Source organism: Gossypium hirsutum, chromosome A07 (assembly GCF_007990345.1).
Source record: "Gossypium hirsutum isolate 1008001.06 chromosome A07, Gossypium_hirsutum_v2.1, whole genome shotgun sequence".
Lineage (NCBI taxonomy): Eukaryota > Viridiplantae > Streptophyta > Magnoliopsida > Malvales > Malvaceae > Gossypium > Gossypium hirsutum.
In genome coordinates, this window is record NC_053430.1 from 66595549 (window position 1) to 66611144 (window position 15596).

Genomic DNA, 15596 nt, shown 5'->3' on the forward strand with positions numbered 1-15596 from the left:
TTAAAACATCAAATTTTTATACAAGTACTATCACACATATAAGATATGCAAATAAAATTTTAACTAAATTTTATGACTCGATTTTGTGGTCCCGAAATCACATTCCGACTAGGGTCAAATTAGGGCTGTCACATATGATTTATGAAAAGCCTTCAACCCAGTGATATGATTTATGAAAAGGCTTCGGCCCAGTATATGTCGAGACCGAATTAGGGCTTAGGCCCATACTGCTACTATTTAAGGGCTAAGGCCCAGACTGTACTGTTACTGAATAGGGCTTTGGCCCAGATTGTACTGACACTGTGTTATTCACTGTTTGTTTGTTGTTGGGGATTACACACTGAGTTTTTGTAAACTCACCCCGTTTCTAACGGTCACTACAGGAAGACAAACTTTTAGCGGCGTTTTTTTAAAAAATGCCGCTAAAGAACAGGACCTTTAGCGGCACTTTTTAAAAACGCCGCTAAAGACCAAGACCTTTAGCGGCGCTTTTCCCCAAAAACGCCGCTAACGACATGATCTTTAGCGACGCTTTCCCCAAAAACGCCACTAAAGACCATATATATTTCATCTTCCTTTTTAATCATTTCATATTCATTCTTACCTTAAATGATCATACAAAATTTAAATAACCTAACAATGGACACATTTTAAATTGTTTTTGAGTTCAAAAACATTAATAAGAGAACTTTTCATTTGATCAAAATGTTCATAATCAATCTTTGAAAACCCAATATAATGACTACAATACACTTTCTTCTAAAAAGTAAAATCTTTGAAACTTCTACTGAATAAACAACATGATGTTCACTATAAGAAACTTTAACTACAAGCATACTACAATTACTTGTCAGTTTAATTCCAGCAGAGCTTCTTGATTGACCTACTCCAGACCTGTACAAGTACTTTTCAGTTGAAGTTGCTGCACCCATGATCATACCTAAAATTGCAAAAACATAGAATCAATGAACTCATATAGAGTATAACAAATCATCTGTGAGCTTTGAAGTTCTTAAAATGCTACACAAAGAACTTACATAATTTATACATATTTATTTCTTTTTTTTCCTGGCTATAGATTTTTCAAAATAATCAATAAAATTATAATAAATTCCACTTTTAGCATAAATTCAAGGGCTTATGCAACCAAAAAATCTTAAAATTTACCCTTAAATAAATCCAAAGATCCCTATATTACTCCTATTAAATCCTTAACCTTTAATTTACATTCAAGTAAGTTCTAACTCTGGAAGAAAAACACACCTGAAACTCTGCATTACGATCCTCAACCAACGATGGAAGCTGAGAAAGGCAAATTTCAGCAGCCATGTCCCATGCATCCCTGGAATGTGCAGAAGAAAATTTTAAAATAAACAACTGAGAAACAAGTTGTAAAGTAAGTCAATATCCCTTGCAGTACCACATATGGTGCTGATGGGTGACCAAAGAATCATACGGCTTACATTTATAATCATTGGAATCAAGACAGTAGAAATAATTGCACAAAGTACTACAATCTAAGCAATAATTAGACAGATACAGTTTTTAGTTACTTGTAAACCAAATAAGGAAAAAATGAACATTAAAGCCAATACAAATCACATTTTTAACTGAAAGACTCACTGAAGATTTATATGTAAGAAGAGCAAGAAAAAATGGAAAAAGAACAAAACCAAACCAAAACCAACGTCCAAGCAATCCATTTTATACTGGTGAAAGATTTTTCAAAAGAAACAGAAAAACCTGAACTTGAACTCACCTAACAATTTTCAGACAAATAAAAATGGTATTCATGAAAAAGTAAATAATAAGCATAATACCTTAAAAGAAGGCGAGTAGGACCAATTTCAACAACTTTTCTTGCCCGAGCATTCACTCTGTTGAAGAACAGCCACTCGGGCATGACAGGAAGCCCTTGTTCCATGTTAAATGCAAACTGCAGAGGTAACAGAAGTTAGGCCCATCCATGTCAAAAGTAATGAAAAGCCACAGGGTGCAGATGCTAACCATGGAGGAACCTTGATCACCAGAACCAGTATAGACACATTCAAATTTAGCCACTAACATATCGTCGTAAGGCTTACCACTACATTAAGATTTCAATTTAAAAAACGGGGATTTAATAGATGATTAGAAGCAAGCAAAAAAAATTAAAAGAATAGTGATAACAACAAACTAATAATGTAAATGAATCTTATAGAAGATATAAACACAAGGCTACAGACATACAAACCTTGCGGCAAGCGGGCTGCCATAGAAGTCCTTGATAATTAGATTTCCTTTTTCATCACAAGCACCAGCATGCTGCATATTTATATATTATAAATAAATCATATAACTGAAACATAACCCATAATCCCCTAAAATATCAAATTCAAATTCAGAATTAAAGGTACTTGTAGGGTGCTATTTTTCACAAACTTCTCTTTGAAGGAAAAACAGAACAAACACCTAGCTGACCAAAAAAGAAAGAACCTATGGAGTGACGTAACATTCCATACCTGAAAAATAAGACCTGCTGTCCCACTCCATTTTAAAAACATGCTCCTGCTTTTAAATTCCAACAATATTAAACATTGTCTGGTTTCCCTGCTAACTTAAATGGGGGCTCAAAGATGCTCAAATATAATATTGTCTTTTGACAATGGAGCATATCATCAACAGGTATTTAGTTCGACACACAAATGCTAAAAGGAAATTAAACAAAAGATATGACTGTGCTATTTCAACTAACAGATGAGACACACTGATTCTTCCCTCGTAATAGGTAAACTCTTGTATAGTAATAAGCTACTCTTTCTTGGTATAGTGACGTACCGCAATAACCAAGCCCAGGATCAAGAGGGACCAAAATCAAAATTGACGCAAACAGTAATAATTAATTTTTTTAGACAATGTAATAGCTAAATCATGCTTGGTATAATCTTATTGGTATCCTTAATTTCATGAAAATAATAAAAAAATTCAAAGAATTAAAAATAATCGTCCCTTAACGTTAATAATGAGAAAAAAAATAGATTTAATCAAAATTTGCATATACCCTCGATTGTATTTAAAGAAAAAACAATGAGAGAAAAAGAAAATGGAAAGGAATAAGATAACTTTACCTGGGGACTGCACAGTCATTAGGCTGCCATCTATACTTGAGGTAATTCCGATCAGGTCTGCCATTTTTCCGGCAATCGAAGCCACCGCCGACGAAGGGACAACTCGAAGAATCATAAAGAGGGTTAAAAGAATCATCAAAAACCCAAATTCCTTGAAAAAAATCACAGCTTTTCACTTCATTTCTCTTCACTTCATACCCCATGTTTAAGCTACTGTGAATATCTCCGTGAACTAAAACTATAGCTAAAGAAAGTAAAACAGCAGCAAGGCAATGGTAGTAACCTAAAAAACCAAGCAAAGCAGCCATGAAAGCATAAGCAAATGAAGGTACTATAGCCACATAAGGTTCTGCATTTATATAAGATAATTTCTTTTTCGAAAAAAAAGGGTGCTTTAATTTCAAGGTTTAAATAAGGTAACAGAATCGCTTTGTTTTTATTAGTATTGTCTGGCAGCCAGATAAGGGCATAAATTATATATTTACGAGATATTTTGAAATTCAAAATTAGAGGACAAATAACAAGATCAAACTACCGAATTCAAGGTTAGTTACTTAAAGCACCAAATAAAAAATCGATTGTAAAAACTTACCAGTAGCTGACAGCAAAACTTCATCACCTCCAGGATGATCATCCATGAACGGAGTTACATCATAAACCTAGATCAAGAGAAATCTCAATCATAAACAATCGTTTAACTTCAAATACCTTGTTCTTGACTTCAATGGACTACTAAACATCAAAGGAGAAACGTTTGATATATAACGAAAATTTGACCTACGAACACCAGAAATCAAAATTTTCATTCCCCGTATTCAATTACAGGTAGCACTCAACTATTTTTCACATAAGTAATGTTGGATGAGAGCAGACGATGGAACTACTGGAATGGTTCATTTGCATATTTATGTGATTAGATCCCATCATTACCCTTTTATTCAACTAATTAGAGATAATATGAGTTCTGCCAATTGAAAAAACTTCAATCTATCAGAAAAAAGCAACCACATAAATGGCATAAACTGTTGCAGAACACACACACACACACTTATATGTATAACTAAAAGATAAATTAATAGTATCCAAATACTTGCAATTGAAAGATGAACTAAACTCACAAATCATCTATAATCAAATAAAATAAGCATGATTTTTAAATAAAAGCAAAGGAACTAAAACAATCCAGCAGAGAAAGACCAGAAACATTAATCGAATAAAAGAAAGAACAAAATCTGACCTTCCCAGAAATAATCAGCCAACAATCTTTGGTTTTGTTGTGGTTGGCAACCTCCTCGAAAGTGTGCACTTTAGGATCTGAAGCCATTCCTTCAACGCTGCCAACCAAAGAAAAACACCAAAAATTTAATCTAAACCCTAAACCTATAACATTTACACCAAAAATCAACTATAAGCATGAATTACTCGAATATTTATCTTTTCTCCAACATTGACAGAAACTCTAGATGCTGAAATACCTGGCCGAATCGCTTTCCCTAATACCTAAAAAAAATTAAATTTTTTTTAAATATAAGGACTTTACTTAAACGAAGAACTATTAAAAAAAACTTAAGGATTTTGGGGGAAATTTAGGGATTAGGGGAAATGTAGAGAATTGGGGAAATCTGTTTTGGGGTTTTGCTGGAAATGGCTAAACGTTTGGGATATCTGTTTTGGGATTTTGGGGGAAATGGCTAAGTATCGGGCATGACACAAAAAGATGAAATTTAAGAAAAAAAGACGACGCCGTTTTCATAGTGTTTTTTGTGGCGTTTTTTAAAAAAACGCCACTAATCTCTTAATTTTCATATTTATTTTTATTTGTTATAATAGTGTTTTTTGTGGCGTTTTTTAAAAAAACGCCACTAATCTCTCAATTTTCATATTTATTTTTATTTGTTATAATAGTGTTTTTTGTGGCATTTTTTTTAAAAACGCCACTAATCTCTCAATTTTCATATTTATTTTTATTTGTTATAATAGTATTTTTTGTGGCGTTTTTAAAAAAACGCCACTAATCTCTTAATTTTCATATTTATTTTTATTTGATATAATTTGGAAGCCATAATAATTAATTAATGATAGTCAATATTTAATAATATATATAAAGTTTATCTATTATCTCTTAAATAATTTAAACTATAATTATAATTTTAATATATTAAGATTAATATTATTTCTTTTACAATTATATAAGAAATCGTTTAATATATAAATTAAAACATACTAATTAATCTAAACCCTAAACCTCTTAACCCTTATCTCATAAACACTAAACTCTAAACCCTTAACCCCAAACCCTTACACCTTAAACTTTAACCCTAACCCTTAAACCCTAAATCATAATCCTTAAACCCACAATTCATCATAAACCTTCAAATACTAGTTAACTCTTAAACCTTAAACCCTAAATCATATATCTTAAACCATAGTTAACTCATAAACCCTAAACCCTAAACCATATATCTTAAACCTTAAACCATATATCTTAAACCATAGTTAACTCATAAACCTTAAACCCCAAACCATATATCTTAAACCATAAACCATAAACTATAATGATAATTAATTCGATATTTTAAATTCAATACTATCTCTTTGACGATTATATAAGAAAATATTTAATATATTGTATAACCATAAATTTTAATAATTATTATTTTAGGGGTTATAGATTAGTGTTTATGATTTTTTTGGGTTTAGGGGTTATATGACTTTTAGCGGCGTTTTGCCAAAAGCGCCGCTAATGCTCTGGTTTTTAGCGGCGTTTTTCCAAAAGCGCCTCTAATGCTCTGGTTTTTAGCGGTGTTTTGCCAAAAGTGCCGCTAATGCTCTGTTTTTAGCGGCCTTTTTTACTAAAACGCCGCTATTGCTCTGGTTTTAGTGGCGTTTTTGTTAAAACGCCGCTATTGCTATGTGTTTTACAATTTTTGCGGCGTTTTTTGATCAAACGCCGCTAAAGCCCTATTTTCTTGTAGTATGTGCAGGTAATCCCTAAGCTTAGATGGTTTGGAGCTGCGAGGGACTCGGAGATGGCCACACTACTACTTCTATTTCTTTTAATTGCAATAAGTAACCGATTTATTTTTTTATAAGTTTTATCTTAATTAATATTATTATTTGGTTTTGGGTTGTAATAAGGCCATTTTAATTATTTTTCTGGGATTATTTTATTTTATACCCTATATTTTACTGATAACAATCCAAAATGGGTTAGACTTAGGGCGCATTTCCAAAATGATAATTGTTTTCAAAATAACGCAACGATACAATTAATCGGTTTATCAAAAATATCTACTTAAATGAATTCCAACTCGTTTTTCTCAAAACCTAACCTCGCACCAAAGTGTGGCAATGGTTGTTGGCATGTCTAGGATTGGATCCAATCAAGAGCTTGGTACTTAAGCAGCCTGCATGGCTCACCTCCTCTGTTTCGAATACCTACCTGGTGCACAGCTTCCATTCACTTTATTAACTTAGCAAAGACTATCTTTTAAAACACTAAGAAGGACGTTGAAAGAGGCAAGGGTTTTCTTAAAAACTTCAATGTGACACAACGGATCCGACCATAACGTCTGGGCCGGGTTTGGGGTGTTACATAATGGCTATAACATCAACCAAAACACCTATATATGTGCATATTTAGCCAATTATCACTTAACTTGTTTTCATGCCAAAACATAACATAATTGATACATAACAACCATACCAATTTTGTTCATTTCAAAACATACACCAATTTGACCATATTAAAAACAACCAAGAAGCTATCAATAGTACCTAAGTACTTCAAATCCAAGGCAACATTTCATGCCATAATCATCAACCAACATGACATATATATACCAAACTCATCAATTAAACATTAGACATAGTCCATCTATACATGCAAGTATAATCTTAATCAAGCCATCAAAATCTACCGATACAATTGATGGATAGTGTGACGGATCTCCGACAAGCTTCCAACCCAATCAAGCTTCTGATAATTTGAAAAGTAAAGGAAAAACAACTACATAAGTAATAAATGCCTAATAAGCTCGTATAACTTTAGTCATATCAATCCATTTCAAATATGAAATTTATACATATCAAGAATAATCCTATACCAACATCGCAAGATTCATGAAACCATAATCAACAACTCGCAAAGTGAATAAAACCACAACATCACATATCATTCTCAGATTTTCTTATTTTCATTTGCATTTCATTACTTTCCATTGCATTTACCTTCTTTAGCTTAAACAACAACATCAATTCAACTCATCATTCCCTTTTTCATCATATTACACTTTAAGTATGAACTTACTATTTCATTACCTTTCCACACCCGTTTCATATGCATAACACATAAGACATAAGCATATCATCAACCATAGCCACAAGCTAGTGCATTTAAATATAGCTCCTTTGGAATTAACCACATGATAAACCATTTCATAAGAAATTACATAAATTAAACCTTACCATTCTTTCATAAACACAAGCATATTTCCATTTGGGCACTTACCATTTCAATGCATAACTTATAAGTAAACATAATACAATCCAACCAATAGCTTAGCACATGCCTAAGCATCAAACAACAACACATGTTAGCATACTTGAACATATTTCACATGAATTCAACATGGATAACCATTATACTTGAATATGATTCAATGTGAATATAACATCTTTCATAACATAACATGCTTTCCATGTATCTCATCATTTCAATGTATTTCATGTATACCTGTATTTGCTCGTAATGAACATTTACCGTTTCCTTTCCAAATCATGCCCATTGAATCAAATAGATTATCGTTGGATACCCGAGATAGCTCATACAAAGTGTGCTAACTCATATAACCGTAATTTATCAATTCATGTACATATATGCTCACACGAGCTGTGAATAAGTATGCTCACACGAGCTGTGAAAATGGACCTGCTCGCACGAGTTGTGGGTCGAAACGTAGTTACACAATGTTGCTCACACGAGTTGTGGAGTATTCGCAACACATGTCGAACCTCAGCCATTAGTAGGACATTCAAGACTAGCACCCGAATCATTTAAACCCTAATGACATGTCATTTGTATCTTACAAATTCCTAAGGTTCAAACAGGGCTCGGTAGTCATCGTACGTCATTAAATTTCTATCATTTCATGACATACTAAATTGCATAATAACATCTATATATTAATTCATGTACAATAGAATAGCACATTAAACTATCAATTTAACTCACATTTTAAGTGTGTGTAGTTCATACAAACTTACCTGGCTAAATTACAGAAATGTCAAAATATAGGGGCATTTTAGTAATTTTCCATCCTCAATTTTCCACCCAATCTTGATCTAAATTAATAATTTCATTCAATCTATTAATTTATACAGTAAAAAATGTATTTTATGCAATTTAGTCATTTTTATATTTTTATATAATTACCCCTAAAGTTTTACTTTTATTCAATTTAGTCCCTGAGCTTAAAACATACAAATTAACCATTTTTTCCAATTTTAAACTTAGCCAAACATTCATGGCATCAAAAAATCCCACATTTGTATTAATTTCACATTAAATCCTTGTATTTTACTATTTTAATAATTTAGTCCCTAATTGATAAATTCATCAAAAATCACTTAACAAAATACTTTTAATTATCAATCAACATTTCAAATTCATCATTTAACATAAAAAATCACAAGATTCATCAATGGAAACATTCAAAACCTTTAACAGTTTCAAAATCAAAGATACGAGCTAGCTAGACCTAGTTGCAACGATCTCAAAAATATTAAAATTATTAAAAATGGGTAACTTAAAGACTTACATACAAAGAAACATGGTTGGCCAAACTTCAAACTATTCCATGGTGGTTCGGTGATGAACAAAACCAAAATGGGAAAGAAAACTATTTTGTTTTCCTATTTTATTAACCTTTATTTTATTTTTATCATTTAATAATAATATAAAAACATATAAAACACATAAAATTAAAAGAAAATGAAGCTTTAACCGTCCACCAACTAAAGAATGGGTAATTTACCCATTAAGGCCATCCAATTATAATTCTTTAATCAATTTAACACCTTTAAACTAAGAGCGATTAACTTTTTCAACTTTTATGATTTAGTCCTTTTTAATTAATTAACTATCGAAACATTAAAATTTTTCAATGAAACTTTAATATCACCTTAATGACACTCTGTAAATATTTATAAAAATATTTACGATTCGGTTTATAGAAACGAGCTCCCGATACCTTATTTTTTAAAACCAGTTTATCTTAGGGTCATACCACTTGAACTTAATAAATCGCTTATATAACATAAGTTATCAAATCAAAAACCTTTTTAACACCATGTTTGACTTGTAACTTACTTGTCGGATTTGGTGGCCCTAAAACCACTATTTTCGACACTACTGAAAAATAGGTTATTACATGTAGTATGTAGCACTATTTATAATAATGGAATTCATAGTTCGGGACATGGGTAAATGATATTCTCTCATTGGCATTACCTGGTTGATGGGAAGTAAATGTGACCACGGGTCGTTCGTCTTTGTGATCGATGACTTGATCACTATTTGATAATGATTGAATTTTAATGAAGGAAGATGTAATAATTACCATGAGATAAAATAGGATTATATTGGGAGAACGGATATTATCCCAAAGAGATTAAAGATATTCTATGAGGGCAACACACTTATGATAAAGTCATTGGACGAGCATTGATCTATTTGCTTTTGTAATGGTATAATGCTGGGGAGAGCTCAATCACGATACTATAGTAGAATGACTTCGTGACTGAATAAGTTTATAATTAATAGGCGAAAAGTTGGAAATTAAATATAATTCATTTGAGCCTCAATTGCATATGTCCAATCAGTCCCTCCATTAGCTCATTGAAACTAGAAATGAATTGCATGTTGAATCAAATGAACATAATGAATAGAAATGATAAAATTAAGAAATAGGAAACATTTGAAAATGATTTAGTTTTTTTCCTAAATGAAAACTGAGAAATGAAATCATTTGGAAATGATTGTGGTTTTCTCCAAAATGGAAATAAAAATGAAAATGAGAAATGAATTCATTTAGAAAAGAACAAGGAATTCTAAAAAATGACCAGAAGATTAATTTTATGTTTTTGAGCTATTTTAAAGCCTGAAAATAAAAATAAACCATATGGCCATAGTGAACAAGTTGAATGGCGAAATATTAAATATATTTTCTCAAAAATTTTATCAGGTTAAAATCATCATCATTTTACCAAGGGTAATATTGAGATGAGAAAATTATTTAATATAAATATTGAAGTTTATTTTGGGAAATAGAAAAAACAAAATAGGGTTGGATCAGATTACAAAGTACTGGGTCAAAAAGTTTGGGAAGTACTTGTAATTAGACCTAATGTGAGAGAGACCCAAAATCCCCTCATAGAATATGAAGGGGTGGCAACCTTAGTAGGAATACTAGGGGTGTGCTGCCCACCGTAATCATACTCTAAAAAGAGAATGTTTTTCTATTTGAAATAAACTTGTCTAATTCAACAAGGGTTCTACCTTTTTTCCCTATAAATAGATGGAACTGGTAGGGGCTATGTAGAAAACTTTCAAATATCGTTATTCTACTCGAAAATAGAAAGACTTTTATTCTCTAAATATTGAATATATTTTCTGGAATAATGATTTTGTCAGCTTTTCACCCAAAAGAAAAGAAAACTATTTCTAGTTTCTGTTTATGATTGGCTTTGTTCTAACCTTCGCTCGAAGCAATTTATGGTATAAGAATAGCAAAGAAGATCGTTTGGTTGAAAATTGGGAACAAAAAGGATCCGTCTATACAAAAACACAAATATGATTTCAGTTTAGGGTTTATTGTTATAAATATCACAAACCGTGTCAATTTTCAAAATTTTTATTTTTTGCTATACAATATTTTCATGACTCAAGTCATAAAATGAGTATAATCGCAATAAAAAATCAAACAATGCATGCTTAAATTTCAACCATTCCAATTTACATTTACTACTCATATACCAATCTCATGAATATCTCAATCGGCAAGCAATATAAATAACTCATGCCATATATTTTAATAAAAATAGCAGACAAACATTTCTATTTCTATATCATTTGTACATATATATGCCAATAAGGTAATCAACTAAATTTCATTACAATTCATAATAATTCAACACTTCATTCATGTAAATATGTATATGTGATTGTGCCCGAATGTGTATGCGTCGGGGCTTAAGAAAATGCAATTGAATCTCTGAATGAAGTGTAGTATCTGCAAGTAAATAGGTCAAATTGTAATATAAATTGTACAACAAAATATCGGAAGTATTCCAAGGATCGTACCAAGAAATTGCTAAGTTTGTGAAAATTATTTCTAAATTGGTTATCCAAAAACAAGTATTAGTCTAGTCAAGTTATGAGTTAGTAGTGCAAAATCAAGATTAAGATTTGAGACAAAATTAATTGAATTAAAACCAAACCTAGGTTAAACTATTGGAACTCTCTATTCCTAGTTCAATAATGCCACTACTGAGCCTAGAATTGATTAAATTACTAATTACCAAATAAGCCAACAACTACCCTTAATTAAGTTATTCACTACCCTTAATTAAAATTATCACCATTAATTATCATTTAATTAGTATTAAAAAATAAAATTTATATTTATAAATAACATCTATTACTAACATTTAAAAATAATAATTTTAAAAATAACATAATATAATAATATATTTTTTTATAAATTATTTATTCCGTGTGAAATAATTACTCTTTTATATATATTTTTACATTATTAATAATATTTTCTTTCTGTTTTACGTTTTGCTTTGTATGGCTTTTCTTTCTCCTTTCTCATACTTTTGATATTCATGTGGTTTCAAGCCTTCATTTATAATTATTTCTAATTTGATTTGTCAATTTATGTTCGTGGATTGCAAAATTCTATTGTTTTGTTCTTTACTTTTCTTTTGTGTTAAAAGGGTAATTTTTTAAATACTTTGCTACAAAGGCAAGAACCCTACGATTAGTTCATTCATTTTATTTTTTATTTTTAAAAAATTATCATATAAAATTTTAATAATTATTAAAAATCTTATCACATGTATATGTGCGTAAAAATCATAAATTTTAAATATAAATGTGATCAGTGTCTATCTTTTAATGGGTCTACAAAATGAGAATTAATCACTGGACTTGCTTAAGTGAAAACTTCAAAAAAAATACAATAAATAATGAAACATAATATTTAAAACTAATAATAATAACAACACATACGTAATATTTACAAAATTAAAATAAAAAATAATTTAGCTTGTGAGTAAAAAAATTTGAAAAAAAATTTTAAATATGTAAATACATCATATTAAAAATATTAAATGCACTTTAATTGTTTAACACTGTATTCTTTTTTTCTAAAGTATACCAAAAAGTTATTTAGTTAGTGAAAAAAAATTCAATAATAAAATTTAATATTTTAAAAATTAAATATTGAGTTAATTTGTGACATCAATGCAATCAGAGACATTATCTATGAGAAATCCTATCATACGTGTATGCATGTAGAAACCATAAATTTTGAATACAAATATGTATTTAAAAACAATATTAATAAATAATGATGTGTAATCTTTGAAACTGATAATAACAACACATATGCAATATGTACAAAATTAAAATAAAAAAACTTGTGAGTAAAAGAAAATTGAAATAAATAAATACATTATATTAAAAATATTAATAAATACAAAAATTTGATGAGAGAAAATATTTTATGTTAAAATTAAAAGTTGTTAAATTTATTCAAGAATTATTATTAATGAGCATGAAAAGATATGTTATATTTTATTTTAATTTAATATTATAATTTAATTTCTAATATAAATTTAAAATTTTATATTATTTGTAACTCCTTTTATTTATAAAACAATTACTTATTACTTACGTTAAATACGAGCGGTTTTTTTAAAATGATTTAGAGAGCTTTATTATTTATAAAAATGATTCAGTTTCAAAATATACATTGAAAGTGACCTAAAACGAACAATGCTAGGCGGTGTCGGTACCCCGATGGCCAGCACCAAAGTCCATCATTGTATAATCATTACTTAATGATTGAGTTGGGGATAGAAAAATTAATCTTTTTGGTGTTGGCACTGCCATGGCCGAAACCGTATGTATTTTTTGAGTACTTTTTTTAAAAAATACAGGTATTTTTTTATTCAGAAAAATATTTTTTTAACAAGTGTCGGCGTGTAGATAGCTGGCACCGGAAAAAAAATTAATTTTTATTTGTTATGTCGGTATTCATGTTGATAACATTAGTTCATATTTAAAAAAAAATTGTCAATGTTGTTGTCGACACTAGTGTGATTTTTGAAAAAAATTATCAATGTGCTATGGTTATTGGAATTAGTGACCATTTAAAAGAAAAAGCCAAAAAACACTTGAGAAAATGAAAAGAATTAGGAAAAAGAGGAAGAAAAAATAAATTGAGAAAATAAAAAATATTAGCAGTAAAATAAAATGTGATTTCTTTTAAAGGATGAGTTTTATTAATGTGTTATTTTAAAATGAGATATTGATACAGTTGTATATTTATCATCATCATTAAATAAATTTTTTTTGTTTGTTTATTTAATTTTCTAATTGAAATTTAATATCTGACTTTTGATGTCTTCATACTAGTGTTGGGCAACGAGTGGTTTTGGTGCTATGTTGTACGGTCACTTTGTGTCATTTCTTATGCCTTGAGCTGTATGAAAATAATAATTAATTATGAAAAAATATGAAAACATATTAACTATGAAAATAGGCATTTATTATAGTATTTTGACGGTGCCGTTTGATAAATTGGTAGTACTAGACTGAAATATAATGATCTAAAATATTGAGGGATTTGATATGTAAATTTTTTATTTTAATTAGACTTTCTGAAACTTTAAATGGGTAAATTACTTCATAAACCTCTTGTTTATTATTTTTATTATTCTCTTTTACCGTCATATTATAAAAAAAAGAACAAAACAGTGAGGAAAAAAGAGGGCGTTACATTCTCAATTTTCCTTTCAGCTATTTCTAGAACAACTTTTTGCTAAGTTAAATTATTTGGAATAACCCTGGTTCTTTCGTAATGTACATTTTTGCCTCTTTTTCCAGGCACTCACAAGCAAATCAGCTTTTCAAAGACATAAACAGTGGTTGCAACATGCCAAAACACGTAGTGCCGGGCACAAAATCATGAAATTAGGTTGAATTGCATGGAGTATGAAACTGTGAATTATTTACGAAGGGAATAAATGAAAATAACAAATAAAGGGGTTATCAGGAAATTTACCCATTTAAAGTTTGGTCCCACCGCGGCACCCTTAAAGCTTTTATTTCAGCTGCCAACCAGAACGGTAAATTTCCATATCAAGTCCTACAATATTTTAGGTTATCACATTTCAGTTTAATGTCGCCAATTTATCAAACAGCATCATTAGAATACTGTAGCAAATGCCAAATTAATCTGTTTTCTATACCTTTTTCATAATTAATTATTATTTTTAAATGATTTGGGTAAAAAACCCAAAAAAAATCATTCCTTTAAACAAAAAACAGACAAATTAATAAAACTCACTTCGATCTTTCACACTTAATATACAATGCCAGAATTTGTGTTGACTATACCTGGAACAACCCTCCAAGCATAGGGAATTTCACATTTACAATACTCGTTTTCTAATATTTTTATTCAACTCCATAGCTTAAAAATGATGCAAGAAAAAAAAGCTTGAAATCTAATCAACATGAAAGAAATATATAACAAACATGACTTGCTACATTTAGTACATTAAGTAACCACATGTTTGCCCTGCACATCAGTAATGGACACAGTTATTTTTAGTAGATTCTTCACTTTTGTAGTAATTGTCTCTGCCCACAATTTCACTGGAAAAAGAATTGAATATCCATTGAAAAAAAAAACAAAACAAAAACATTACCGGAGTACTCGAGTTAATTGAGCAGCAGTGCCGAAATCGGCTTGTTGTCTTGCCTTGAGGATACTGAACATCAGGCCGAGTCGGATTTGAGTGTTGGCACTGGGTCGGATCATTAGATCAGTTTCGTCGCGAAGCTGCTTGCATTCTTGTTCGATTGCATTGAATTTTGCTTCAACTAGACCTTTCCCTTCGGCCTTCTTTGATGCTTTGCTGCTCTTTTTCATATCCATTTTCAATCTTTCTCTAATTCCCAACATAATTCAAAATTAAAGCAAATTTAAGTAACAAAACGAATATTAGTCTCTAATTACTTAATTTTGTATCATAATTTTATAGGAAAGACATTACCAAAAAAATAATGAAACTAAAGTTCACAATTAATTTTTTTAAAAATTTTAAGTTGGAAACCCTAAATTTTGTTTTTAGTAGAAAAAAATTGCATGGCATAAAATATTTCTTAATGTAATATCAATCATTCAGGGAAAA

The 15596-nt window shown here is 29.9% G+C and overlaps 1 protein-coding gene across 4 annotated transcripts; it reads right to left on the reverse strand.

Annotated features, from left to right (window-relative positions):
* Positions 1 to 676: 676 nt before the first annotated feature.
* LOC107952841 (uncharacterized) lies at positions 677 to 4803 on the reverse strand. Of its 4 annotated transcripts, none has more exons than XM_041117948.1 (10): positions 4583 to 4803; positions 4345 to 4441; positions 3700 to 3766; positions 3108 to 3390; positions 2502 to 2550; positions 2234 to 2304; positions 2008 to 2086; positions 1821 to 1936; positions 1264 to 1342; positions 677 to 940 (listed from the first exon to the last, which is right to left on the reverse strand). In XM_041117948.1, the coding sequence occupies exons 2-10, from the start codon at positions 4429 to 4431 to the stop codon at positions 935 to 937; spliced, it is 837 nt and encodes a 278-aa protein (XP_040973882.1). In that variant the 5' UTR covers positions 4432 to 4441; positions 4583 to 4803; the 3' UTR covers positions 677 to 934. The 4 variants fall into 4 exon arrangements, with proteins under 4 accessions (XP_040973882.1, XP_040973881.1, XP_040973880.1 ...); XM_041117947.1 differs by having other exon boundaries at positions 2502 to 2547; positions 4542 to 4803; XM_041117946.1 differs by having other exon boundaries at positions 4542 to 4803.
* Positions 4804 to 15596: the final 10793 nt, after the last annotated feature.

Coding starts and splice junctions, on each gene's coding strand:
- LOC107952841 (XM_041117946.1), bottom strand. Junction 3,767..4,344: donor GGCTGATTATTTCTGGGAAG/GTCAGATTTTGT, acceptor CTCTTGATCTAG/GTTTATGATGTAACTCCGTT. Junction 1,343..1,820: donor CCTACTCGCCTTCTTTTAAG/GTATTATGCTTA, acceptor TGCACATTCCAG/GGATGCATGGGACATGGCTG.